Genomic DNA, 27,371 nt, shown 5'->3' on the forward strand with positions numbered 1-27,371 from the left:
AAAACTTTTTTCTATGATTGAAATTTTTTTTTTGATTGAAGTGATTTTTCTTTTTGAAAATCTATACTTTTTTGAAGCAACTTATATTTTGATTGAATAATAAAGAGAAAAATGTCCTAGCCAAAATGTGGCTCAAACACAAATCGACATTACTTGAATTAAAAAAAAAAAAAAAAAAAAAACGACTTGAATCAAAAAAAAAAAAAAAAAAAGATTAATTAAAAATTCATCAAAGAAAAATAGCCTTCACATGCATTTTTTTTAAAAGTTTTTTTTTTAGTTTCAAATGTATTTTTACATTCAAACACTTTTTTTTTTTTTTTTTTGATTGAAGGGACTTTTTTGGTTGAATAATAAAGACACAAATCTACCTCCATATGGCTCCGCCCAGGGGATACAATTTTTGACTGGGGTAACTACATTGGCACGACACCGGCGGGCGTACCAAATTCAATGGATGACGATCTTGGCGAAAATTATTGCCTAAGCAGCCTGATTTAGAATTCCCCTCAAGAAGGATGGGAAACAAAAAAAACGCTCATTGTCAACTTATTATTATAAATATCATTGTAAGTTAATTTTATTGCTTATACTGCATTTTGGGATCATCAACATGTTGTGCCCCCTCTGCCCCAAAAGTCAAACTCCGCCTATGGTCACAAGGCTATGCTGCCGGTCCGCCACCGTGTCACTCTATAACTATGTAAGGTAGTGATTTGAATAAGCAACAAGGTTACGATGGCGTGTTTTAAATTAATTAAAGATCAAGTCAATGAGTGCGATGACGATCTTGGCGAAAAGTATTGCCTAAGCAGCTAGGGCGTAGTTTTGGTTTCAACATTGGTAGGGACGATATTACCGTAATGCACATAATGCAAACAATGCTCTAAATAAGTGACGGCTAGCTTGACTTAGTTTTTCCTTGTGGAGGCTTGTCTGACCGCAGTAGTTTTGTAGTATAGTAAGTTTAATGTTATCCTGACTGTGATGCAGGTTGGACTTTCAGTCGCAAAGTTAGTGGTTTTTCCCCCACTTCCACAACATTGACGTCTTTTTACATGACTTACCGTGGCTGTTGCTGGCCGAAAAAAACACTTCTAATATCTCTCCTCTCTGAAGGGGGAGGAGGAGGCGGCATGTTGTCGACATTAATCTGTCAGGGCTGTGTGAGTATATGTGTGTGTCTTTGTGGTGGGACGGGGGGGCTTCAAGCCATCAGCCAACCAAACGTTCGTTTGAGGGGAGGGAATGGACCGGCACATTCAGCAAGTGAAAAGGGATAAATGTAAGTCTGAACATAATTAAAATAATTTACTTAACAATGGTAGGGTCTATTCTATCATTACAACATATGGGGTCAGACTTTCATTAGCAAAATTAGTGTTTTTTTCCCCCACTTCCACAACATTGACATCTTTTTACATGACTTACCGTGGCTGCTGCTGGCTGAAAAATCCGTCTAATATCCTCCTCTCTGAAGGGGGAGGAGGCGGCATGAATCTGTCGGGGCTGTGTGAGTATGTGTGTGTGTCTTTGTGGTGGAACGGGGGGCTTCAAGTCATCAGCCAACCAAACGTTCGTTTGAGGGGGGGGAATGGACCGGCACATTCAGCAAGTGAAAAGGGATGCAGGGGTGAAAGTGGCTAGAATTTCTCGCCAGAACTCCCCGACGTGAAGGTCGCCACGGAGCCAGAAATTGTATTTATTTATTCATTTATTTTCTTTCTTTCTTTCTTTTTTCTTTTTTTTTGGGGTGGGGTCAAATCTCTTAAATGACTGAAATGCAAAGAAAACTGTTTTAGCACCGTTATTTCTATAACACATACAAAAACTGATTTTCATTCAAAATTGTATTTTTTCAATGATTTGCAAAATAAAAGTAATAACCCCAAAACAGCAATAACCCCAACATCCATCTCCTAATTTTTATTTTTTATTTTTCCTCACATACTAAATGCCAAATCTCAATTTTAACTACTTAAGAACATACTGTAGGATGTTTATTTAAATTGAAGTTAATGTAAACATTTACTTTTTTTTTTTTTTTTTTTTTAAATAATAAAGACATAAGTAACATGAATAAGTAGCCTAACATAAATGAACAAATATGTCCAAATTGCACATTGACAGCTAAGATGTTCTGAACCTCCCCATCATAGCAAATAAAAGTAAATATGACAAATAAGCTTCCTCAACTCTTTCGTTGCTCTTAAAGATTTGATCCATGTTATGTTGCATTGCCCTTTTTCTGTCGCATTAATTAAATAACCTTTTTTTTTTTTTGCTGTTCCTGAAAACCTGCACATTTGAACCAATCAGAGCGAACTATCTCTGCTGATCACATGTCAGTATGTCAGCCAATTGAACGGCTAAATGGGTCCAGGCGTTTTGCTTTACATTCGCACATTGACGTGACTCATCATCGTCAGACTCAGATACCTGCAGCAGCTGGGGAAACCTCCCTGCCGTCCGTGGAATAAAATAAATAATAAATATTGGTGGAAACGGATTACGCCACACAAGTACTTTATTATGCTTGTTATTAACACTTGTGTATGTAAATCTGATTTTGGTAGATTGTTTTCTTCTTGGAGATGAAATGCATGTGTGGCAGCTTAGCATTTTTTTACAAAGTGTTTTGACAGTTGCCGTCATATTTTCGGAGTCAAAGCACCGTGTACCGGAACAGCATTCCGGCCCTGAATCTTTTACCGGAACTGCATTCTGGCCCTGAATCTTATACCAGAATTGCGTTCTGGCCCTGAATCTTATACCGGAACTGCATTCCTAACCGTTCTGGCTCACTTTCACCCCTGGATAAATGTAAGTCATCATTCGTCTAACCGCTCGAAGTGTACAGACGCACATTTCTGAGCTCCTGAAAGCACGCTCCTATCTTAACTGATAAGCGCTCAGGGCCGGGACCAGCCTGAAAAATATGACTCCAGTATGCCTCGGAAAACTCTGAAACCTGAGGATCTGGATGAAGTCAAATCCTCCATCCAGAAAATAGTGGCCTCTCTGACCAACCTGGAGGCTTCTCTGACTAACCTGATTCCCAAAGGACAGGGCCTGCTGAGGAGAAGTTAAGAAATATAGAAATTAGCTAAACTCTAAACTCAAGACTGGAATGATGTTTACAATGCAAACAATGTGAATGCAGCTTATGTGTGCTTTATGAATACACTTCAGCATATTTACAATAAGCACTGCCTGGTTAAGTTGACTCGCACGAGACAAAGAATGCAAAACAAACCTTGGATGACCAAGACGCTTACCAACGCTTGCAAAAAGAAAACAGCTCTGTATAAGTATTCCTACACCAACTTGGACATCAACTGATACAATGAACCCACTCAAATTGACAATATGTGAAATTCCATGGCAATCAATGATTTTTGAATGATATGTGAAAAAAAAACAAACAAAAAAACTGATAATAACTGGACTGTAACACAAACATGCTTGACTGTGCGTCCCGGGCCGTTGGGGGACGGGTATCGATAAGCATTTGCTTTTTCCCGTCTTTCCTTTGTCTGTCATCATCTTTCTTTCGGGCAAATTCCACACTCTGAAACTGTCAATGATTATGATGATGATGATGATGACAATGACAATTAAAAAAAAAAAATCATTCATTCAAGTCTGAACATAATTAAAATAATTTACTTAATAATGGTAGGGTCTATTCTGTCAACATATGGGAAGACGATTTAAATGACCTATATAACTGAACTTTTTATATAATGCAAATAAGGTTGGGTGAAGTTGGTGGGGACAATTTGAGCATCCTGTAAAGTTGGTCGTGTTATGTCCCTACTGTCCATATGCAAACCTACACCCTTGCTAAGCAGTCTGATTTAGAATTCCCCTCAAGAATGATGGGAAACAAAAAACGCTCATTGTCAACTTATTATTATAAATATTCTTATAAGTACAATTTATTGCTGACACTGCGTTTTGGGGTCATTAACATGTTGTGCCCCCCGCCCCAAAAGTCAAACTCCGCCTATGTTTTTATCTGAGTTTGTTCTACATGATAAAATGTCTGCGTGAGTGCTCGTCCGAGACTGGTGATTCCATACTTTTTGCTAGGGGATGTAGTAAACGATTCAATCGCCAATTAGAATAAAGCACTTGTACTTTTTGTGACATTCTGTCGTTCCACCCCGTTTTCCTCCCACCCAGTCTCCCATCATTGTGACACCACCACCACGCACGCACGCACGCACGCACGCAGAAGCCAGTGAACGCCTCACTGGCAGCGTGTGCGAGTGCGCAGGAGCGTCTCGCCGAGAAGAAGTCAGATGGAAAGAAGCAGCAGACGAGGAGGACATCATCATGAGAGTCCAATCGACGCTCGCTTAAAAGAGGAGAGCAGGAGAAAGTGGACTCACTGAAGCATTCGGATGCACGTTTGCACCTCTCCAGTCCAAAGCGGGACTGCAGAAAGAGAGCGAGAGAGAAACCCAATCCTGGAAATCGAGCTGATTACGCGACCGCACGGAAGGATGTCGAACGTTTGAGCAACTTGTCCCCTGTGATGAGGAAGCCACAAGAAGTGGACACAGTAGCTTCTTGTGCGTAATTTGTTGTTTTCCGAATGGCTTCCCTCGGCTGGCTGAAAGTCGACGCGCACTGGTGATTATTTCATGGCTGTGAGGTGCAGCGGGAGTCGTGCGTGGAGAAAGAGGACGCTGTGAGCAGAAGGCAAGCGAGCCAGCGCACTTTTTCGGGTTGTTGTTGGAGGCAGAGGAGTTATCGGACTTGAATTAGTCCTGATTTTCTCACCGCCTCTTGCTTTCTTCCGTAGTATGTCTGCACTCCGAAAGAAATTCGGGGACGATTACCAGGTAGTGACCACGTCATCCAGCGGCTCTGGCTTCGGCAACCAGGCGCCGGCGGAGAAGAAGCGCAAGCGGCAGCGCTTCGTGGACAAGAACGGCCGCTGCAACGTTCAGCATGGCAACCTGGGGGGCGAGACCAGCAGGTACCTCTCGGACCTCTTCACCACCCTGGTGGATCTGAAATGGCGCTGGAACCTCTTCATCTTCATCCTCACCTACACGGTGGCTTGGCTCTTCATGGCGTCCATGTGGTGGTTCATCGCCTACATCCGCGGGGACCTGAACAAGGCGCACAACGACAAGTACACGCCGTGCGTGGCCAACGTCTACAACTTTCCCTCGGCCTTCCTCTTCTTCATAGAGACCGAGGCCACCATCGGCTACGGCTACCGCTATATCACGGACAAATGTCCCGAGGGCATCATTCTCTTCCTCTTCCAGTCCATCCTTGGCTCCATCGTGGACGCATTTCTCATCGGTTGCATGTTCATCAAGATGTCCCAGCCTAAGAAGAGGGCCGAGACGCTCATGTTCAGCGAGCACGCGGCCATCTCCATGCGTGACGGGAAACTCACGCTCATGTTTCGGGTGGGCAACCTGCGCAACAGCCACATGGTCTCCGCGCAGATCCGATGCAAGCTGCTCAAAGTAAGTCAGAGGCAGCTGCTGGCAAGTTGCCGCGAGTACAAATTCTAAAAATAAAAACGATGGAGAGCCTTTGTATAATTTTACGCACTGAGATAGCTCTTTGTACAGAAGCTATACTAAACGTGCGCCAGGAAAAACAATAACAAATGTTAAGTTATCACGCTATAAGTAGTATTTTGCAAAACAAAACAGCAAATACTTTAAATTCAGGTCACTGGAAGAGTTAATTTATTTTTTGTCTTTTTTGTCTGCTCTTCATAAAAAATGGTAATGATAAAAATGTGTTCAAAATGATTTGAACTAGGGATGTTCCGGTGATTTTATTTATTTATTTTTTAAAAAGGGAACTACGACTAGAAAGACGTGTAGATCTTAAAAGATAAATGTTAGTATGAGTTATAATCATTTGATATCAAAACCCCTCTTAATGTTTTCGTTTTAATAACATTTGTAAAATAATTTTAACTAGTTGGTCACCATTGTTGTTGACGTCGCAGGGCGGTGACGTCAAATGCATAAGCGGGTGTTGAGGGGGGGCAGGCCCCCCCCCCGGTGGCCGAAAAGTGTCATTGCATGTAGTTGACTTTCCTATGTTTATGTTGCCTGGCACGGCCAGACTGTTCTCCCTGTGTTTTTCAAACACTGAGGGTATAGTCTGGGACCCAGCCCATTAACGGCCTCTCGAACAAGTACAAAATCAATCGACAAATCAGATTAGTTTATTTGCGTGACGTGTTCTTAACGAGCAACGTCACTCTTCCGCGTCGGAAGTCGTCTCCACAACAACACAGATGGCGAGAAGGAGAGCCGAGAATATGTTCCAATCCACGGTAAAATCAGTTTTAAATTACCAAAAACATATCGACACAAGTCACTGACAACAGTCTGTCTCGCGCTAGCCATGTTGAATAAACTCCGCTCTCCTCGTATGTTTACTTCCGCGCACAAGTCCCTCGTCCCGCCCATCGCTGATTGGTCCACTCCGCTGTCTGTTTGCTGTGGCTTGCTCAGCCCTGGAAATTTTATCCGCTTAATGTTGGCCAGACTCAATAGCTGGAACAGCTGTGAGTCTGGAGTACCAGGCTAATGTATATGTGGGAAAACACAGACTGAAAAAGCAGTTTCTGCTCTTGCTTGCACTCCTCTTTAAAAGAAACTGCTGTATTTTAAGCCAAAAGAACTGTTGTGTTTGACAGAACAATATGTCTATATGCTGCCATAGCAGATTCATGGCGCATTAAGCCCCGAACTATTTTTAATTTGTCTGTTTTACCCCGAAAACCCCCGTTTACAGACGTCGCGCAACCGCTTTTGTTTCAACCCAGCTATACAACGAAGGTAATACATTATATTTATTATTCAAAATGTTATTTAGCTTAAAATCATTAATTGATATCACATATTTCGTAGGAAAAAGACTTAAAAATATTATTCACTCACATATTTTAAACTTTTAAACAAATTATGTCACAATGAAAAAAATGGCGTCTGTAAAAAAGTCACGGATATCTACCTCATAGCTATTGCTTAATTGTATTTTTTTTTTTTTTTTTTTTTTTTTTGTTACTGTTGCATTTTTCCCCGATATGCTAGATGGTAAATAATCGATCCAAACAAAGAAGAAAAAAAAACAAAAAAAACAAACAAAAAAAAACCGTCTAAAAGGGAAACCGTGAAAACGAAAATCTCGACCACTCCTTGATGTCTGCGATTTCTGTATCGCGACCCTTGTTATATTACCATGTTTCACCCATAAAATCCCAAACAAATCCAGCTGTGACCATTCACAGCTGTGTCTTGACACTCAGTGATACATGCTGCATGGAGTTTTTGGATCGAAACAAGGTAAGTATGCGATAATATCTCGTTAAAGTCATGGCGTCTTTAATTCTGCTCTCGTGTGCGCTCACCTCCAGATAGGGTTTTGCTGTTTAAAAAACTTTTTTTTTGTTGTTGTAAAAATGCCCTCCTGTTCAAAATTTTTCTTCCCACATTGAGATTTGAAGCTTTCCAATTATGTATATCATACATGCATATCGGACAATTTTGAAAGTTGGCCAAATTGGGGGTCTCAGAGCGGAACTTCAAGTCACCTGAGTGTTTTTCATTATGTATAAAAGTTGTAAAGCAAAAAACTGCAACAAAAATAAATGAAATGAACAAAAAAACATGTTTTCATAATGGCGATCTTGGCGAAAAGTATTGCCTAAGCAGCCTGATTTAGAATTCCCCTCAAGAATGATGGGAAACAAAAAAAAAACGCTCATTGTCAACTTATTATTATAAATATTCTTGTAAATTAATTTTATTGCTGACACTGCGTTTTGGGGTCATCAAAAGTCAAACTTCGCCTATGGTCACATGGCTATGCTGCTGGACTTCCACCGTGTCACTCTTGAACTATGTAAGGTCGTGATTTGAATCCACAACAAGGTGTTGATGGCGAGTTTTAAATTAATCAGAAATCAAGTCAATGAGTGCGTTTTGTCCCTTGAATGACGCCGTAGTTTTCTTTTTATTCCACAGTGTATGGCAGAGAGAAAGCCGAGTGGACACAGGCGTTCAGATTCGTAGCTCGGACCGCGCTGTTCATTGGGATATGGCCTTCACAACATCCAATTGATCATAAAAGTCATATAAGGAAAATACAGCAAAAGTAATATATCTCTCAAGAAATAATGTTAACAAAAAGAAAAGTGCTACAATTTATATTAATGAGGCCCCTTTCTCAGACAGTTAAATAACAATGCAAAGAGAACTGGCATTTACAATCAAAATAGAGACGCACAACACACATAAAACTTAACTAGACTTTGGTCAAATTGTATTTAAACATTTTAGCAACTCGTTTAGTTCAACAAATACAGTGGTTGGCAATATACAAACCATGATGCTGGGAGCCATTATCAGGTGTCTTACCTTCACAACATACAATTGAACACAATGGCGCCCGCAGTGCCCCACACTGGGGAATATAATGGATGAATATTATTTTTGTTGTAATTTCACTATACGATAATTATGTTGAATTGTATGTTGTGAAGGAGGAGTTGCCGAAGCTTATGCCAATAAACAGCGCGATCTGAGTTCCGAATCTGAACGCCTGTGCCCATTCGCCTTTCTCACTCTCTTGTACTCCACTGTGGAATAAAACGAAAACTTCTGCGTCAGTCAAGGGACAAAACGCAATCATTGGCTTGATCTCTAACTGATTTAAAACTCACCATTGACACCTTGTGGTGTATTTAAATCACTACTTAGTTAAAGCGTGACACTGTGGAAGTACGGCAGTGTGGCCATGTGACGTCACTGCCCCGCGACGTCAACAACAATGGCGACCTACTAGTTAATTTTTTGGTTTAAAATTTTACAAATTTTATTACAACGAAAACATTAAGAGGGGTTCTCATATCAAATTATTGCAACTCGTACTAACATTTATATTTTAAGAACTACATGTCTTTCTATCCGTGGTTCGCTTTAAATCCGATTTTTTTCAAGATATGTTTTGCCGATACGCATATTTTTAGACCATTAAAAATAATGCAACAGGTAAATGACAAATCATCTTTTTTTTTAAGTGAGCCCTGCCACTACCTCCTCAAGAAATGCTTTGTTTACAAATATTACACGAAGTTCTGTTCATGGTTTCTGAAGAGTAGTAGTACCTCACAGTGAACATGTTTGCCTATTGGTTTGATTTACCGCAGGCAAAAACCAGAACAGTTCTGAAAACATGTAAGTACTGGATCTGATACGATCTTGTGACCAAATCCGATACAGTCCGATACTCCCAAAATAGCTGTATCTGCCGCATGTCGTATTAGGACATTACCAATCTATACTGGCAATGCATGTCACTTTAACGTGATAGAAGGGCTTTACTTTGTTTTACTAAATTTGAAAGTCAAACTTATCAAATTCTAACTACGGGTTTAATGATACATTCATAATGAAAGGATATTGCGGAAAACACTCAGGTGACTTGAAGTTCCGCCCTGAGACCCCCAATTTTGCCAACTTTCAAAATTGTCCAATATGCATGTGTGATACATCATTGGAAAGCTTAAAATCTCAATTTTCTGGGGGAAGAACAATTTTGAACAGGAGAGCATTTTTTAAAAAAGAATTAAAGATGCCACAACTTTAACGAGATTTTACTTCGTACTTACCTTGTTTCGATCCAAAAACTCCCATGTAGCATGTATCACTGAGTGTCAAGACACAGCTGCGAATGGCCACAGCTGTATTTTGGGGGATTTTATGGGTGAAACATGGTCATATAACAAGGGTCGCAATGCAGAAATCGCTGACATCAAGAAGTGGTTGAGATGTTCTTTTTCATATATTTACCTTTTTAAATGTTTTTTTTTTTTTCCCAATTTTTCATTGTTTGGATCGATTATTTATCATCTAACATATCAGAGAAAATGCGACAGTAACGAAAAAAAAATACAATTAAGCGATAGTTATGAGGTAGATATCCGTGACCTTTTTACAGACACCATTTTTTTCATCGTGACTTAATTTGTTTAAAAGTTTAAAATATGCAAGTGAATAATTTTTTTTGAAGTCGTTTTTTAAAAAAACTTTTTCTAAACGTTTTTAAACTAAATATTAGACATCAATTAATGATTCAAAGCTAAAAATGACAGAAATCTCGAATAATAAATATAATCACTGAGCTTTTTTTATGGCTGGGTTGAAACAAAAGCGGTTGCACGACGTCTGTAAACGGGGGTTTCCAGGGTAAAACGGACGAATTAAAAATAGTTCGGGGACTTGATGTGCCATAATTATGCTCTGGCAGCATATAGACATATTGTTTTATCAAAAACAAGTTATTTTTGCTTAAAATACAGAAGTTTCTTTTAAAGAGGAGTGTAAGAGCAGAAACTTCTTTTTCAGTCTTGTCTGTGTTTTCCGCCATATACTGGTTAGAGAAGCAAGTAATGAATCGGGCCGATCTGAATGCAAAATATCAATTTAGCATTGTCATCCTTTAGATATGTTTTGTTCAAAAGAATAGGGTTCAATCAAATGTCTAATATATACATAACACGATAAAACAGAATTGTTGTGGAACTCAAAATGTTGACTGGACAGTTATGGACTATGCACATTAAATCATTAGTAACATCAAATATTACACAATACACCTAAGTATATCATTAGCCGTGTCTTTAAGTCTTTCTGATAGTTTCCCCCTGACCCAATAATATAATGAAAACCTGAAATTATGGCTTTTAATTTTGGTGTGCCACCCCAAGATTTTAAGTGCCCCCATCTGGCCACCCCTATGAAAAATTTCTGGGGGCGCCACTGGTCGAAATTAAATGGTGGCATATTTTTTAATATGGGCAAAAATTGTATTGGTATCCTAAAAATTTGATTGTATCGTATCATCATGAAATTGGTAAGTTGCACCTTCACTTATAACATGACACCAGTCACATTTCAATATATGACATTTACTTTATCACATTATAACGTATAATTTGTTACATTAAAAAGTGAAACCTATCAAATTAAAAAGTAAATTTTAACTCATAACATGGAATGTATTGTATTAAAACAATAATCCCCTTAGAACCTGACATATACGTGAATTAGGTAACATTTAAAAATGTATCCCACTATAATGCAAAACTGATCACACAAAACATGACATTTTCCCTGAAATGTATCCTATTAGAGATACCTGTTTGTTTTTATTATCTAGTGTGGCAGTGGTACATTTATGTAGATGTTGCAAATAGTATTTCCATTTTGCTTAGAGTAAAAAAGAACGTTGAGAAAATTGCAACAGCATTGTCCATATTCATTATGATCAGATCAGGTATCTGGAACATCATGTCACTTTTGCCAATTGGGGTTAGTCATAAAAGATATCTGCAGTTCAGCTTCAGTTACCTACTGCGAATCACAAATACAGTACCGGCAAGGGAATAGTAGATAAAGTACAGTGGGGCAAATAAGTATTTAGTTCACCACCAATTGTGCAAGTTCTCCTACTTGAAAAGATTAGAGAGGCCTGTAATTGTCAACATAGGTAAACCATGAGAGACAGAATGTGGAAAAAAAAAAACTGAAAATCACATTGTTTGATTATTAAATAATGTATTTCCAAATTAGAGTGGAAAATAAGTATTTGGTCACCTACAAACAAGCAAGATTTCTGGCTGTCAAAGAGGCCTAACTTCTTCTAATGGTCTAATGAGGCTCAACTCGTTACCTGTATTAATGGCACCTGTTTTAACTCATTATCGGTATAAAAGACACCTGTCCACAATCTCAGTCAGTCACACTCCAAAGTCCACAATGGCCAAGACCAAACAGCTGTCGAAGGACACCAGAGATAAAATTGTAGACCTGCACAAGGCTGAGAAGACTGAATCTGCAATAGTTAAAATGCTTGGTTTAAAGAAATCAACTGTGGGAGCAATTATTAGAAAATGGAAGACATACAAGACCATTGATAATCTCCCTCCATCTGAGGCTCCATGCAAGAGCTCATCCCATGGCGTCAAAATGATAACAAGACCGGTGAGCAAAAATCCAAGAACCAGACCGGGGGACCTAGTGAATGAAACTACAGAGAGCTGGGACCACAGTAACAAAGGCTACTCTCAGTAACACAATGCGCCGCTGGGGACTCAAATCCAGACGTGTCCCCCTGCTGAAGAAAGTACACGTCCAGGCCCGTCTGAGGTTCGCTAGAGAGCATTTGGATGATCCAGAAAAGGACTGGGAGAATGTGTTATGGTCAGATGAAACCGAAATAGAACTTTTTTGTAGGAACACAGGTTCTCGTATTCGAAGGAGGAATAATACTGAATTGCATCCGAAGAACACCATACCCACTGTGAAGCATGGGGGTGGAACATGCTTTGGGGCTGTTTTTCTGCAAAGGGACCAGGACGACTAATCTGTGTAAAGGAAAGAATGAATGGGGCCATGTATCGAGAGATTTTGAGTGAAAATGTCCTTCCATCAGCAAGTCACTGAAGATGAGATGTGGCTGGGTCTTTCAACATGACAATGATCCCAAACACACAGCCAGAGCAACAAATGAGTGGCTTCGTAAGAAGCATTTCAAGGTCCTGGAGTGGCCTTGCCAGTCTCCAGATCTCAACTTCATAGAAAATCTGTGGAGGGAGTTGAAAGTCTGTGTTGCCCAATGACAGCCCCAAAACATCACTGCTCTAGAGGAGATCTGCATTGAAGAATGGGCCAAAATACCAGCAACAGTGTGTGAAAAGCTTGTGAACAGCTACAGAAAACGTTTCCATTATTGCCAACAAAGGGTACATAACAAAGAATTGAGATGAACTTTTGGTATTGACCAAATACTTATTTTCCACCATGATTTGCAAATAAATTCTTTAAAAATCAAACAATGTGATTTTCTGTGTTTTTTTTTCCACATTCTGTCTCTCATGGTTGAGGTTTACCCATGTTGACAATTACAGGCCTCTCTAATATTTTCAAGTGGGAGAAGTTGCACAATTAGTGGTTGACTAAATACTTATTTGCCCCACTGTATATTAGTTTTTAATTTCAGTTCCAGATATTTGAAATTTGTTTCTGATTAGTCATAAATCCTATTCAGATACACCCCACCCTCCCAAGAAGTCAAGATAGTATATTAAACTCGACCCTTGTTAGCCGTAGGGGATTTGGACTGCAAATAGCAAACAAAACTGACAATGTTTCCCTGCGTACTCCCCCTCAGTCCCGGCAGACCCCTGAAGGCGAGTTCCTCCCCCTGGACCAGTTGGAGCTAGATGTAGGCTTCAGCACGGGAGCAGACCAACTCTTCCTGGTTTCGCCGCTCACCATCTGCCATGTGATCGACACCAAAAGCCCCTTCTACGACCTCTCGCAGAGGTCCATGCAAACGGAGCAGTTTGAAATTGTGGTGATTCTGGAAGGCATCGTGGAGACCACGGGTGAGTACGCTCAAAGTTTACCGGTGCATCTTTTGGTTTCTTTGCCTGAAATACTGTAGCACCTCTTTGTGAGAGAGAAATATGAATGATATCGATCTTTGACATCAGTTACCGTCTGACAGCCAAATGGGCTTCTTATTGAGTCCTTGATTGTGTTTTATCGATTTTGGCGTCTGTGGCATACGTTGCTAGTTATAGCCGCAGTTAGCAGTTATACATCACAGATGATTGATTTTGGGTTCAAGTGACGTAATTTACAGCCAAAGTATTTCAACACCAATGGGTGATGAAATAGAGCTGAATGTCAATATACACTAGGGATAGAAATATTGATGTTGCTATATGTGGCATCGCTTACGGCGAGGAACCATATAATTTCTCCCCCTATACTTTCAACCCTTCCAGGCCATTTAACAGGGAACACAATTTGGTTTTGTCAGGTACAGCATCTTTTAAACTAGTTTTTTGGGTCCAAAGCTGATCTCAGTTTTTCTCTATGACATAATGTTTTTCAATCATAGAATCTCCATTTTCTTAATCATTCTAATTTTAATTGTTTGCAAGTGGTAATAGCATACTTGTCGTTCTTGAAAAAACTGCATGCAATTTTGGAATCAGAATGACAATTTTAATTACAAACTGCAAAAAAAATCTCACTTGACAGAGTCCCCCCCAATTGTTGTCAAAATAAGACGGAAAGTGTATTTGATTCAGCTAGGTATTGAGCTAGCGGGCTTTTTGCCAATTTAGAAGACCAAACATTATAGTAAAACAAATGGAAATTAGTGTTTAGCGCTACCAATTGTATAGTTCTTTAAATAAGAAGCAAAGTGTCTTTGATTTAAGATGGGAACAAAGTCTGCTAGCTCGATGCTAATTTAGAATACAAAATGTCATAGATAGGCTAAAGGAAATTAGCTTTTATGTTACAGTAATGATAAACCTTCAAATAACTACTCCTTTATACACGAAAAAACAATACATACAAACACATAAGTTATATTTTCTGTGTTCTTGCTCTTCTTAATTCACTAATTGCCAGGCATTTTTTGTCCAAGCCATTTGAACTTGGAGGGCTAGCAGCAAATGATTGCCGACATTGGCACTGAAACGTTCATTCACTGCACTAAGATATCTTTTTAGGGTCTGGACTAGCCATGTGCTGATTACTGGTGTCCGGCACTTCCTTCATACGCGGCGAGATGTCCTACACAATGGTCGGTGCACTTGCGGAAGCATCCACCCCCATGCGCACATTGGTTAAAAGCGGCGAGTAGACACTATTTGTATTTTCATTTAGTTATTTACTACCTTTTCATTGCTGCAAAAATACTTGTTCACCACATTAGTCATGTAGCGTATGTAAATCGTCCTTGTATAAGTTAACTACATTTACGTATTTTCTAAAGGCATTTTTTAGTATGTTCTGCCTGTATGCATCCAAACAAAACAAGTTGAAAGCGCACGGTAGTACTTTGAGTGTCAAATTCGCCTTTTGTAGCACGTTTCGCTGATGTTGGACATTTTGGCAGAACACCGGTTGCAAGGTATACCGTGGTATGAAAATGTCAAGGTTTCAAAATTGCAAAAAATTTCCGTCATACCGTCACTACGGTATTAGCTATTTTTTATGTCCTAAAAATGCATGTAGAAATCCCTCGCCTGCAGCTGTAAGGCTACACCCTCCCCAACCGGTTGTTGCTCAGTGTCAGTGAGTCAGCTGTGCTACACGATGGCTGGAGGAGGTGGAACTCCTGAACTTTTTTCCCAAATCGAAGAAAACAAAATGGCTGGTTTGGGAATACTTCGGCTACAGAAAAGTTACCGACGGCCGGGGCTTAGAGGAGGAGGGCCAACCGACATATAAAACATGTTTGTGGAGGATGGCTGCCTTGGAGGCAATACCTCCAATATGATTTTTGTCAAGTACGGGACGGAGGAACCAGTTGTGTATCGCAGACATAGGATTTTAGTGATGTTGACAGGCAAAGAAAACAATCAGGTCAAGCGATAATGGACAGTTAACATGCAAGAGTATGCTGAATCGCTGACAACCTGACACTAAATACTATGTGTTTGTGCCTTATTTACTGTTCACAGTTGTTCTTTGTGACACATTAAGGAGCGCACTGTCTTTGTGATGGATGCCTTGTGACGCATTAGTGTGATGCAATATGCTGTCACATGTGAAGGAATACGCAAAATGCTGGCAATATGCTGGCACATGATGATTTTGCATTTAATTAAAGGTTAGCAAACACTGTCATGAATGTTTCCCACCAGCAACGAGAGTTAACTCCAGCATGTTCAGTGTGTCTAGCGGTGGTAAAACGTGGTGTTGTTTTCTCTCTGGCAACTGTCTGTGCTGAGAAAGAGTGTGTATATAATGTAAACATGATTGGAGTCATACACATGTGCTTTTTATGAAAAATAATTCAATTATTTTGTTCTGATGGTAATAATATTGAGCTGTGGCTGTAGGTTTAGGCTCACCTGAAGGACTGCATTTTTAAAAATCTTATTTCGAATATTTGTCATTTTTTAAAATTGATTTTAACTTAATCTACTTATGTTAAAATTTTGTAATATGTTTTGAAAAATAAAAATCCTGTTCATTGAAAAAAGTTGGGTTTTTTTTCAACCCAGATATCTCAAAGTAACACATTTTAGAGCTGTAATTGCAATACCGTGATACCGTGAAACCGGGATATTTTGGCTTAAGGTTATCATACTGTCAGAATCTCATACCGGCACATGCCTAGTCCGGACGTCAGTTATTAGTAGAGTTCTGTTAGTCATTTTGGCCAAATATTGGAATTTTTATGTACTGTTTTGCATGAGATTTTTATATACTGTATATGATTCCCACGCCCAGCATACGTGTGTGAGCTCTGCTTTCAAGCACTTTGACAGTTTGGCTGTTCTCAGCTTTTTCTTCTGCTCATCCACAGAGCTTCTTCATGGTGGCTATTCTCACGGGGGGATAATAATTTGCTTTGTGCGGTCCCTTTAGAATTGGGGGATTTCCATTTTCTGTGATGAGTAGTGCCTCCAGTATGGTTCCTTTAAATTCACTCTGTCTGACACAGCCGGCAAAGTGCGAGGGAAATCCTCCAATGCAAAAGGCTGATGACGAGGAGATCAGTGGCAGCAGACTTTTTAAAATGGAAATTAGCCTTTCAATTCCTAATGGAATGTGTTCATAGTAAGTTAATGCACTTTCATTAGCACCCCAGGCAGAGTGAGGCCGCATTTATTTGCACCTTCTACGTACGATAGTGTGTGTCATTGTGGGAAAATTTGAGCCTGGAGTCTGACTGAGTGTAATGAGAACTGTCACAAGGTCTGTTGAAGTCTGGCTCGCTGCCCATGTTTGACCGTGTCTCGGACAGATTACCTGCTGTCCACTTCCTGGTGGAAACTATAATCTCAAATAATGATTGCCAGATAATTGATGCTGTATGTTCAAGTCTTCTTATTTTAACATCCTCAAAGGGACAGTGGCTACTTTTACATGGACACCTTCATTCAGATAAAAAAAAAAAAAAAAATTCATGTACACATCCCATTTGGAATTTTCTACCCCGACCAAGATCCTATTCCGAACAACGGAGGTGGTTTAAGTCGATTGATAATCCGATCAGTGCACTTGAAAACATTTTAGTAAGGGTGTAACGGTACACAAAAATCTCGGTTCGGTACGTACCGCAGTTTTGAGGTCATGGTTTGGTTCATTTTCAGTACAGTAAGAAAACAAAATGCAAAATATAAATGTGCTAGTTGTTTATTATACACTTTTGTGTTTTCAACAATAGGAACATTAGCCTATACAAAGCTAGAGTTCTGCTCAAAAAGTAGTGGGTATTTAAAGATAATCCAACAACAATTTGCCTTTCAGACCCTGCGTATTGGTCAGCTTTCTTTCTGAAAGAAAGAAAAAAAAAGAAGTCCAGTGCTAAAGAGAAAAGCAATCTTAATGGCAAAGATTTTAACATGTACAGTGCCTTGCAAAAGTATTCGGCCCCCTTGAATCTTGCAACCTTTCGCCACATTTCAGGCTTCAAACATAAAGATATGAAATTTAATTTTTTTGTCAAGAATCAACAACAAGTGGGACACAATCGTGAAGTGGAACAACATTTATTGGATAATTTAAACTTTTTTAACAAATAAAAAACTGAAAAGTGGGGCGTGCAGTTCAGTTCAGTGAGGATCTCTGAATGATCCAATGTTGTCCTAAATGACCGATGATGATAAATAGAATCCACCTGTGTGTAATCAAGTCTCCGTATAAATGCACCTGCTCTGTGATAGTCTCAGGGTTCTGTTTAAAGTGCAGAGAGCATCATGAAAACCAAGGAACACACCAGGCAGGTCCGAGATACTGTTGTGGAGAAGTTTAAAGCCGGATTTGGATACAAAAAGATTTCCCAAGCTTTAAACATCTCAAGGAGCACTGTGCAAGCCATCATATTGAAATGGAAGGAGCATCAGACCACTGCAAATCTACCAAGACCCGGCCGTCCTTCCAAACTTTCTTCTCAAACAAGGAGAAAACTGATCAGAGATGCAGCCAAGAGGCCCATGATCACTCTGGATGAACTGCAGAGATCTACAGCTGAGGTGGGAGAGTCTGTCCATAGGACAACAATCAGTCGTACACTGCACAAATCTGGCCTTTATGGAAGAGTGGCAAGAAGAAAGCCATTTCTCAAAGATATCCATAAAAAGTCTCGTTTAAAGTTTGCCACAAGCCACCTGGGAGACACACCAATGTGGAAGAAGGTGCTCTGGTCAGATGAAACCAAAATTGAACTTTTTGGCCACAATGCAAAACGATATGTTTGGCGTAAAAGCAACACAGCTCATCACCCTGAACACACCATCCCCACTGTCAAACATGGTGGTGGAAGCATCATGGTTTGGGCCTGCTTTTCTTCAGCAGGGACAGGGAAGATGGTTAAAATTGATGGGAAGATGGATGCAGCCAAATAGAGGAACATTCTGGAAGAAAACCTGTTGGTATCTGCACAAGACCTGAGACTGGGACGGAGATTTATCTTCCAACAGGACAATGATCCAAAACATAAAGCCAAATCTACAATGGAATGGTTAAAAAATAAACGTATCCAGGTGTTAGAATGGCCAAGTACAAGTCCAGACCTGAATCCAATCGAGAATCCGTGGAAAGAGCTGAAGACTGCTGTTCACAAACACTCTCCATCCAACCTCACTGAGCTCGAGCTGTTTTGCAAGGAAGAATGGGCAAGAATGTCAGTCTCTCGATGTGCAAAAGTGATAGAAACATACCCCAAGCGACTTGCAGCTGTAATTGGAGCAAAAGGTGGCGCTACAAAGTATTAACGCAAGGGGGCCGAATAATATTGCACGCCCCACTTTTCAGTTTTTTATTTGTTAAAAAAGTTTAAATTATCCAATAAATTTTGTTCCACTTCACGATTGTGTCCCACTTGTTGTTGATTCTTGACAAAAAATTAAAATTTTATATCTTTATGTTTGAAGCCTGAAATGTGGCGAAAGGTTGCAAGGTTCAAGGGGGCCGAATACTTTTGCAAGGCACTGTATTTTACAAATGAAATGCCTCAATTAATCTTTTTTTTTTCTTATGAATGGTTTTCAAAAGCTTTATTGGTGGATTTTCTCAAGTTAAAGCGCCACACAGAAATTAATAAATTTAATTATGTAAGCAGGATGTGTGTATTATTCTTATTATTTAATTACAGGTGTTTTAGCTCATTTCAATTTATTTTAATTAAATGGGCTATTATTTATTTTATTATGTGTTTATATTTTACAAATGTGATGTAGTATTCATTTATATTGTATATTTTATGTTGTGTAACTTTAGTTCCTATGTGAATATTAGTTCCTACTTGTTTTGTTGTGGTAGGAAGGTTTTGTATTGAACATGGGGCCGTGTTGGTTATTATTATAGCAGAGAAGACAGCAGTAAATCAACAAAGACAAGTCAACTGTGCCCACTCAAGAGATCTGATGGACTCAAAAAGTGGGTTACGATTGCATATTAGTTTGAAAATCGACTGGATCCACCGTATTTTTACACGAGTGACTTCTGGCCCGATCCTAGCTACCGGTAGTAGTATTGATGCAGGAGGGCCGCGTCTCGCGTCAAATAATAAACTCTGCCGTTCGTTTCGCATGCGTCGCGTTGAGCCGCTTCTAGGACGCGTCTAACACGCGGCCGCACAGCGACTGGTGTCCATTGGCTGATTGACTCTACGTTCTCGCGGCAGTCAGGTTGTCGCGCCGTTGACATCCGATCCGATCCCGATCGTTTTAGTTTGAGTAACTGCCGATCCTGATATTTCCCGATCCGATTGCTTTTTTTTTTTGCTCCCGATTCAATTCCAATCATTCCTGATAATTTTTCCCGATCATATACATTTTGGCAATGCATTAAGAAAAAAATGAACGGACGAATACATACATTCAACATACATACAGTTTATTATGGCAATAAATCCTCAAGATCGCATTTTCATTATTAACATTCTTTCTGTGAGAGGGATCCACGGATAGAAAGACTTGTAATTCTTAAAGGATAAATGTGACTTTGTAAATTGTGACTAAATATTGCCATCTAGTGTATTTGTTGAGCTTTCAGTAAATGATACTGCAGCCATTTAACTTCTGCCCAAATGCATGATGGGAAGTGCGACCTTGACTGTGCGTAGGGGCACCAATTGATATATCTTCTCTGCGTTGGGAAAGAACATAGGGTGTTAAGAAAATGATCAACTACTACCTTTCCTCCCCACATTGTCTCCCACGTTATTTTTAATTGCTGAGAGAGGTATTGTAAGGCTTTAGCCACATACAAAATGGCGCCAAAGGCTGTCAAAATTCTCTCTACACATTATACGCTGCCTTTTAGCGCTATCTATAGGTAAAACAGCGTGTTTATAGATTGAACGCGACACTGCGTGAGTGGGTCGTGCAGCGCATGCGTTAATTATTTAACGTGATTAATGAAAAAAAATTAATTACAGCCGTTAATGCAATAAATTTGATAGCCCTACTTTAAGCCAAAACTACTCTGGATGAGTGTAAGACATTTTGTCTGTAACGTTAAATACAGTTAAAAAAACGATTTAAATAAAAAATATATATATATTAAAAAAAGGCATTTCCGATATTTTATTGCCAATTCCGATACTTTGAAAATGACGTGATCGGACGTTGTCCCGATGATGTCCCGATCGATCGGGATGGCGATCGATCGGGACATCTTTATACTGTACACTTATTTGGCATGTTATTCTCTATTGTATTTTTATTTTAAATTGCCTTTCAAGATGACATATCTGTTCTATGTGTTGGATTTTATCAAGTAAATTTCCCCAAAAATGCGACCTATACTACGGTGTGACTTATAGTCCGAAAAATACTATTATATATTTTTATTTATATATATATTTTTGTGTGTGTTTTTTTTATTTATTTATTTTAACTTAACAATGTACTTACGTTCCAATTTGGTAATATGTTTTGAAAATGAAAAATACTGTTCAATGATTTTTTTTTTTTTTTCTTTAACCCAGTGATCGCAAAGTAACACATTTTTGAGCTGTAATTACAATACCGTGATACCGTGATATTTTGGCTTAAGGTTATTATACCGTCAGAATCTCATACCGGATTTACTAGGATCACAGAACATAGTGTAAACTGCACATATACAATAGTATCTATTTAAAGAAGAGAAAAAAAAACAAAGAAATATAGCAATTTATCGATAGAAGAAGCAACGTTCGCAATTGTGAGATTTCAGAAAATGTCACCTTTCTCCCCGTTTTGACTTTTTTCTCGTAGCTTTTCTATGTATGTCCTTTTCAGTATGTTACTAATATTACTTTATTTAATTATACCCCAAATAAATGTAATTTAGCCATCCATTAACGATAATTCCTTCATTTTACTTTGAACAGTAAATTGACCTTTCGGTCCCAGCATATTCAGAGACAATACGAATGCGGTATGTCCATTGATTTTTTTTTGCAGCAAAAAAATAAAAAATAAAATGACATTTACAAAAAACAGTGACTGACACTGCGGATTGACAGGAAGACGGTCGGATGTCAGTAAGAACAGTGAATCAAATTCTGATCGATTATGCTGGACTTAAACAGAAACGTGTATGTGTGTACAGTATATCACTTATATTCAAGCTGGGCATCGATCTGTAAGTCTGTGGCCAGATTTAGTCACTGTGATGGTGTCGTTAAAGTACAAGAAGCTGTCGTCAAACTGTACAAGCGAAATCAATATGAAGGTTGAGCTCCAAGAGGGCTGCTAAAGGTTGTACAGCGCTGCAATTACTCTGATTCCATCTTAAGTTTGTCCCTTATGGTAACAACTCAACTTTTCAGTTTATATTTAACACAAAATGGATTGGTTTAATGATTATGAGAACTACATGTTAGAGCCTTCACAGTGAGCAAATCTAAGTGGACATGTGGGAAATATCAGTGAATTCTTCAATGGATGTTGGCTTCTCTTCAGATTTAACACACTGCAATTAATTGTGACAACCAGATTGAGCTTTTAGTAAAGAATATCTTGCTCTTTTCTGTAGCGCTCATTCTCATTTAGAGTGTGAACTATATACCGTATTTTTGGGATGATAAGTCGCAGTTTTTTTCATAGTTTGGCTGGGGGTGCGACTTATACTCAGGAGCGACTTATGTATGAAATTATTAACACATTATGATATCATTTCACGTGTTATTTTGGTGTTTTGGAGTGACACTGATGGTTTGGTAAACTTGTTAGAATGTTCTATATGCTATAGTTATCTGAATAACTCTTAATAGCTATGGCCACGTTTGCGTTCTGCCTTTGGCAATGTGTGTTCAATTGTATTATTGACTTTTTTATATTGAAATGCATTCTTTTAGTTTGTGGCGCTTTCAGGCCCACGTGGGGGCGCACTCGCACTTGTTTACGTGAAGAAGAGCGCTCACACGTCAGACGAAGATGGACAGCTACGCAGCTCTGAGTGAGTGGGCGAGTTAGTGAGAGAGAAACACGGCTGCGAGCCTAAGTTCATTGTTTATGCTTGTAAAATATCTCTACAGAGGCAACGCCTGTGTGTATCATCTTTTCTGTTGTTGTTGTGTGTTTTCCACCCGCGATCTGACACTTAGAGCCAGTTGTGTGGTTGTTTGAACGATGTGCTAATGCTTGCGAACGCATGCTAACCATTTGTGTCATTGATGTAATAGCCCCTAATTATCATTTATTTACGTTGATGCGAACCTGTTTGGTATCAAGGACGAAATTGATTCAGCTAATTATACAGACGTCCAGCATCGTCATTTGGGAGTTTAGCTCGCTGTATAGCCAGGACCGAGCCGTAGCATCCTGGTGAGTACAGTATATTCGCATTTCGTTGTTCATGCATCATGTAACATCATACTGTACACTTATTCAGCATGTTGTTCTGTATTGTATTTTTATTAGAGATGTCCCGATCGATCGGCATCCCGATCGGCATCCCGATTGATTGTGTCCGATCACGTCATTTTCAAAGTATCGGAATCGGCAAAAAAATATCGGACATGCCTTTTTTAATATATACATATATGTATATGTATATATTAAAAAAGGCAGTAGACAGACAGTATATATATATTTTTTTAATTAAATCGTTTTCTAATTGTATTTAACGTTACAGACAGAATGTCTTACACTCATCCAGGGTCTTTAGTTTTGGCTTAAATTGGGCTGTCAAATTTATCGCGTCAACGGCGGTAATAACATTAAAGTATTTAATGCATGCGCTGCGCTACCCACTCACGCATTGTCGCGTTAAATATAATGGCACCGTATTACGTATACATAGAACTAAAAGGCAATGTAAAATGACTAGAGAGAATTTTGGCAGCTTTTAAAGCCTTTTTTTAATTGGCTAAAGCCTTACAACCCCTCTCTCAATGATCAGAAATATCGTGGGAAGCAATTTGGGGAAGAAAGGTAGTAGTTGATCTTTTCCTTAACACCCTATTTTAATTCCCAAGAGAAGACATATCAATTGGTACCATTACGCACAGTCATGGTTGCACTTCCCATCATGCATTTGGGCAGAAGTTAAATGGCTGAATTATCATTTACTGAAAGCTCATAAAAATCCACTAGATGGCAATATTTAGTCACAATATACAAAGTCACATTTGTCCTTTAAGAATTACAAGTCTTTCTATCCGTGGATCCCTCTCACAGAAAGAATGTTAATAATGTAAATGCCATCTTGAGGATTTATTGTCATAATAAACAAATACAGTACTTGTGTACTGTATGTTGAATGTATATATTCGTCCGAGTTTTATTCATTTTTTTCTTAATGCATTGCCAAAATGTATATGATCGGGAAACATTATCGGGAATGATTGGAATTTAATTGGGAGCAAAAAAAAAAAAGCAATCGGATCGGGAAATATCGGGATCGGCAGATAGTCAAACTAAAACAATCGGGATCGGATCGGGAGCAAAAAAACATGATCGGAACAACCCTAATTTTTATATTTAATTGCCTTTCAAGATGACATATCTGTTCTATGTGTTAGATTTTATCAAGTAAATTTCCCCCAAAAATGCGACTTATACTCCGGTGTGACTTATATATGTTTTTTTTCTCTTCGTTGGGCATTTTATGGCTGGTGCGACTTATACTCAGGTGCGACTTGTAGTCCAAAAAATACGGTAGTCCATCTCGACTGTCTTCGGGCCAAAGGTGTGGTACACCCTGAATTGGTCGCCTGGGCACATATGGATGAACAAACATTCTTCTGAACAAACTAATGACCTAATTTACTTTCAATTGCTTTAATTGTTTTTCACCTCACTCGCATAGCACACTCATAACTCAAATTTTGACACCCAACTAAATTACTCTACCACAGGACTGGCAGGAATTTTCACCTAGAAGCATTATCATACCAGTTTAATTTGCCGAGACTTATTCTCACTGACCATCTAAACTCATGTGTGTGTGTAGGTTGGCAATGACAAGACATTCTCCGATCGGTCCATTTACGCTGCAGTCACATTGGCAGATATCTGCGTCATATCTGATTTGTACCTTCATAAAATGGACGCCTGAGGCTGTGTGAAGTCACATTTTGGACATGGCGATATCCCGCTTCAGTGAGTTCTGTCTGAAAGGGATAAGTGAACAAATCTTGGCTCTCCTGTTGTGCTTCTGATGCGCCAATTTGCTGCGCAGGCAGTGTAAAAGCGGCTTAACAAACTGTGTGGCATACTTTTTGGTGAATGATGCGAATGTATGGACGGCTTGTGACCACCCAAAGATCTAGAAGTTTAAATCTATACTTTCATTCTGTTTACATATATCTTGAATTGAGAAGTGAGTTGCATAATCAGAGTCTTTGGAGTTTCAGCTGTTTATACCCAAGGTCCGTTTCGAGACTGTAGACTTTCTGCTTCTGGTCTTGGTTTGTGCCTGCAAGACCTTGAACAAGAACCTTACAGTAGGGGCCTGGAGACTAGTTGGTCACATGAAAGTGACCCTAGTCGCCATGGTTATAGGTCTTGGTCTTGATTGAGTCTCGATTCCCAAAAGCCTTGTCTCTGGTCTCGGGTAGTCTTGGGTAATGCGATCTTGAGCACCTTGAGCAGCTGCGCCTTGCTCTCCTGCCTGCTGTCTCCTGCACTAGTATTCATCCTGTCCTCTGATTGGTTAAACGGTAATGGTAAATGGTGTTACACTTGTATTGCTCTTTTCCACCTTTTTAAGGCCCTCAAAACGCTTCACACTATATCCTCATCTACCTAGTGGTGATGCAGCACCAGAAGCAACGTGAGGTTTAGTATCTTGCTCAAGGATACTTAGACGAGGTTCAGTAGGGCCTTATTTTCCGTGGAAATTTTTCAGTGAGCTATTTATTTAACATTTTATTCAACTTTAAAGACAAGTTTCCTGAGCAAAACATGGGCGGCGCCATCTTGGAAAATTTCTGCTCCAAACTTCCGGTTTAGACTAAACCACATGAAGTTTGGTTGAAGTAAGCAGTGTGTTGACAAAGTTAAAACTGCAAAATCAAACCAGAAGAACCCACGGAATCTCCAAAAATGGATTCAGCAAGACGTAGATGAGACTCCGAGACTGCCTGTGCTGTGCGTAAACTCCTGGAAGCGCCTATGCATATGGTTGGAAGGGGAATGTTTTGATCAGCGACCAGCTAGTAGCTATGATGCACCAGTGTGGATCTACCTTGCCATACGCCTTAAATCGAAACCAGTTGCAGACAATAATTTAAGGATCTGCTTTAAACCTGAAAAATATTAACAAAGGTGGCTACGAGAAGCATACGAGAATATGATATCAGACAGCAGAGGTCCAGAGCGGCTTAGGGGAGCCTCGCCAAACTTTCACCCGACATCACAGAGACCCTCAGCGGCCTCCAGAGGGGCTTTCTCCCGCTGCCCTCGGTAATTCCAGCTCCAATAGCGCATATTAACTCATTCACTCCCAGACATTTTCACTGGAGCAAGGTCCTTCGCTCCCGGCCGTTTTATTGGATTTTGACTGATTTTGCAAGGCCAACAGAAAATTCTGTTCTACTGCTATATAAACATGGAACCCACCAAAAGAAAGATTAGACTCTCTTCTTTCGACATAAAAAAGTAAGTTCATATCTTTTTCCATTCTTTAGAAATCAGCATTAGAAAATAGCTTAGTTTGATCAATTTTCCAATTTCTGATGAAAAAACGGAGAAATTGAGCTTTTTGTGAAAGCATACATTTCAAACATAACTTTGACTTTAATACAGCTATTTTTTGCTTTAGTTACATCCCAAACATCTGAATAATGTTTTCCTTTTACAAAATAAGATAAACAACAAGACAAATAGAGCTTTTGATAGCAAAATAACAATTTATTTACACATAACTAACTGAAAGATGAGGCTGTTCTGGCCGCGACAGCCGGTTAAACTTTTCCCTCATCGCCACCTGTCTCATAAAGATGAATTTTTTTGAGTCTCTGCGGGCTCTGCTCGCGAGCAGCACGGACTCAAAGGCATCGTCCGCTGCACTAGTGGTCCCGGTCGTTTTGCTCGGTCGTCCAGCGCCTGGCATCATGGGCGTCCTATCGGTTGTTCTGCTCAGTCATCCGCCGCCTGGCATCCATTTGGTCGTCTTCCGCAGGCGCCCCGGCCGTGCGGCTTGGTCGTTCGTTGCCGTTGAATCGGGTTGCGGATCTTACCAAATGCGCTACTGCCCTCCAGTGTCCAATTTTATTGCTTTAAAATGGATTTTCAGCTTTGTGCTTTTGAGCTAAATTGAATCAGAACACAGAGATGTCTCTTTTGAAAAAAAAAAAAACGTAAAAGACATTTTTGGGACACTGAAACAATTAAAAATAGAACATATTTATACGTTTTTGGGAGCAAATGAGTTAACGTTGCTGCTACTCTCCTGCCTTTTATTTATCATGAACCATGTTTGTCTTTACTGTAAAGCACTTTGAGGACCTTTCAGGTTTTTGTAAAAGACTGTAGAAATACATTTGATTGATTGATTGAATAGAGAACTAGATAAGAAATGAGACTCGCCGGCCTTAGTAAACAGGCACCGTCTTGAAGCAGTAGACTTCTCAGGAAGACTCTGTTTTAGTGAACCGTCTTAGTGAATCTAAGTAACTTTTACCTAAAATCCTCCCAAATCGGCAAACGCTTGACTTGAATCTATCTTTAAATGTTGAAACAGTTTTAAAACTTTCACATGTCGAAAGCAGACAGAAGGGAACTAATGTAATAATGGGAGCAATTTTAACAACTTTAACGGGTGATTCACAACATTAAATGACTTCCAAACATAGTAAAGGTTACAATCTAGTTATTGCAATATCCGCAATACCGC

At 39.4% G+C, this 27,371-nt stretch overlaps 1 protein-coding gene across 2 annotated transcripts in view; it reads left to right on the top strand.

Annotated features, from left to right (window-relative positions):
• Window positions 1-4,254: 4,254 nt before the first annotated feature.
• kcnj3a (potassium inwardly rectifying channel subfamily J member 3a) overlaps window positions 4,255-27,371 on the top strand; it is a 123,730-nt gene continuing 100,613 nt past the window's right edge. Inside the window, exons 1-3 of one of the 2 annotated variants that reach the window (XM_057852028.1) lie at window positions 4,255-4,710; window positions 4,814-5,495; window positions 13,231-13,447. In XM_057852028.1, coding sequence (XP_057708011.1) covers window positions 4,815-5,495; window positions 13,231-13,447 — 898 coding nt within the window. In that variant the 5' untranslated portion in view covers window positions 4,255-4,710; window position 4,814. Of the gene's footprint in view, window positions 5,496-13,230; window positions 13,448-27,371 lie in introns of both variants that reach the window. The other variant, XM_057852027.1, reaches the window with a different exon arrangement.

The sequence above is a fragment of the Corythoichthys intestinalis genome, chromosome 12 (genome assembly GCF_030265065.1).
Source record: "Corythoichthys intestinalis isolate RoL2023-P3 chromosome 12, ASM3026506v1, whole genome shotgun sequence".
In the NCBI taxonomy this organism is placed as follows: domain Eukaryota; kingdom Metazoa; phylum Chordata; class Actinopteri; order Syngnathiformes; family Syngnathidae; genus Corythoichthys; species Corythoichthys intestinalis.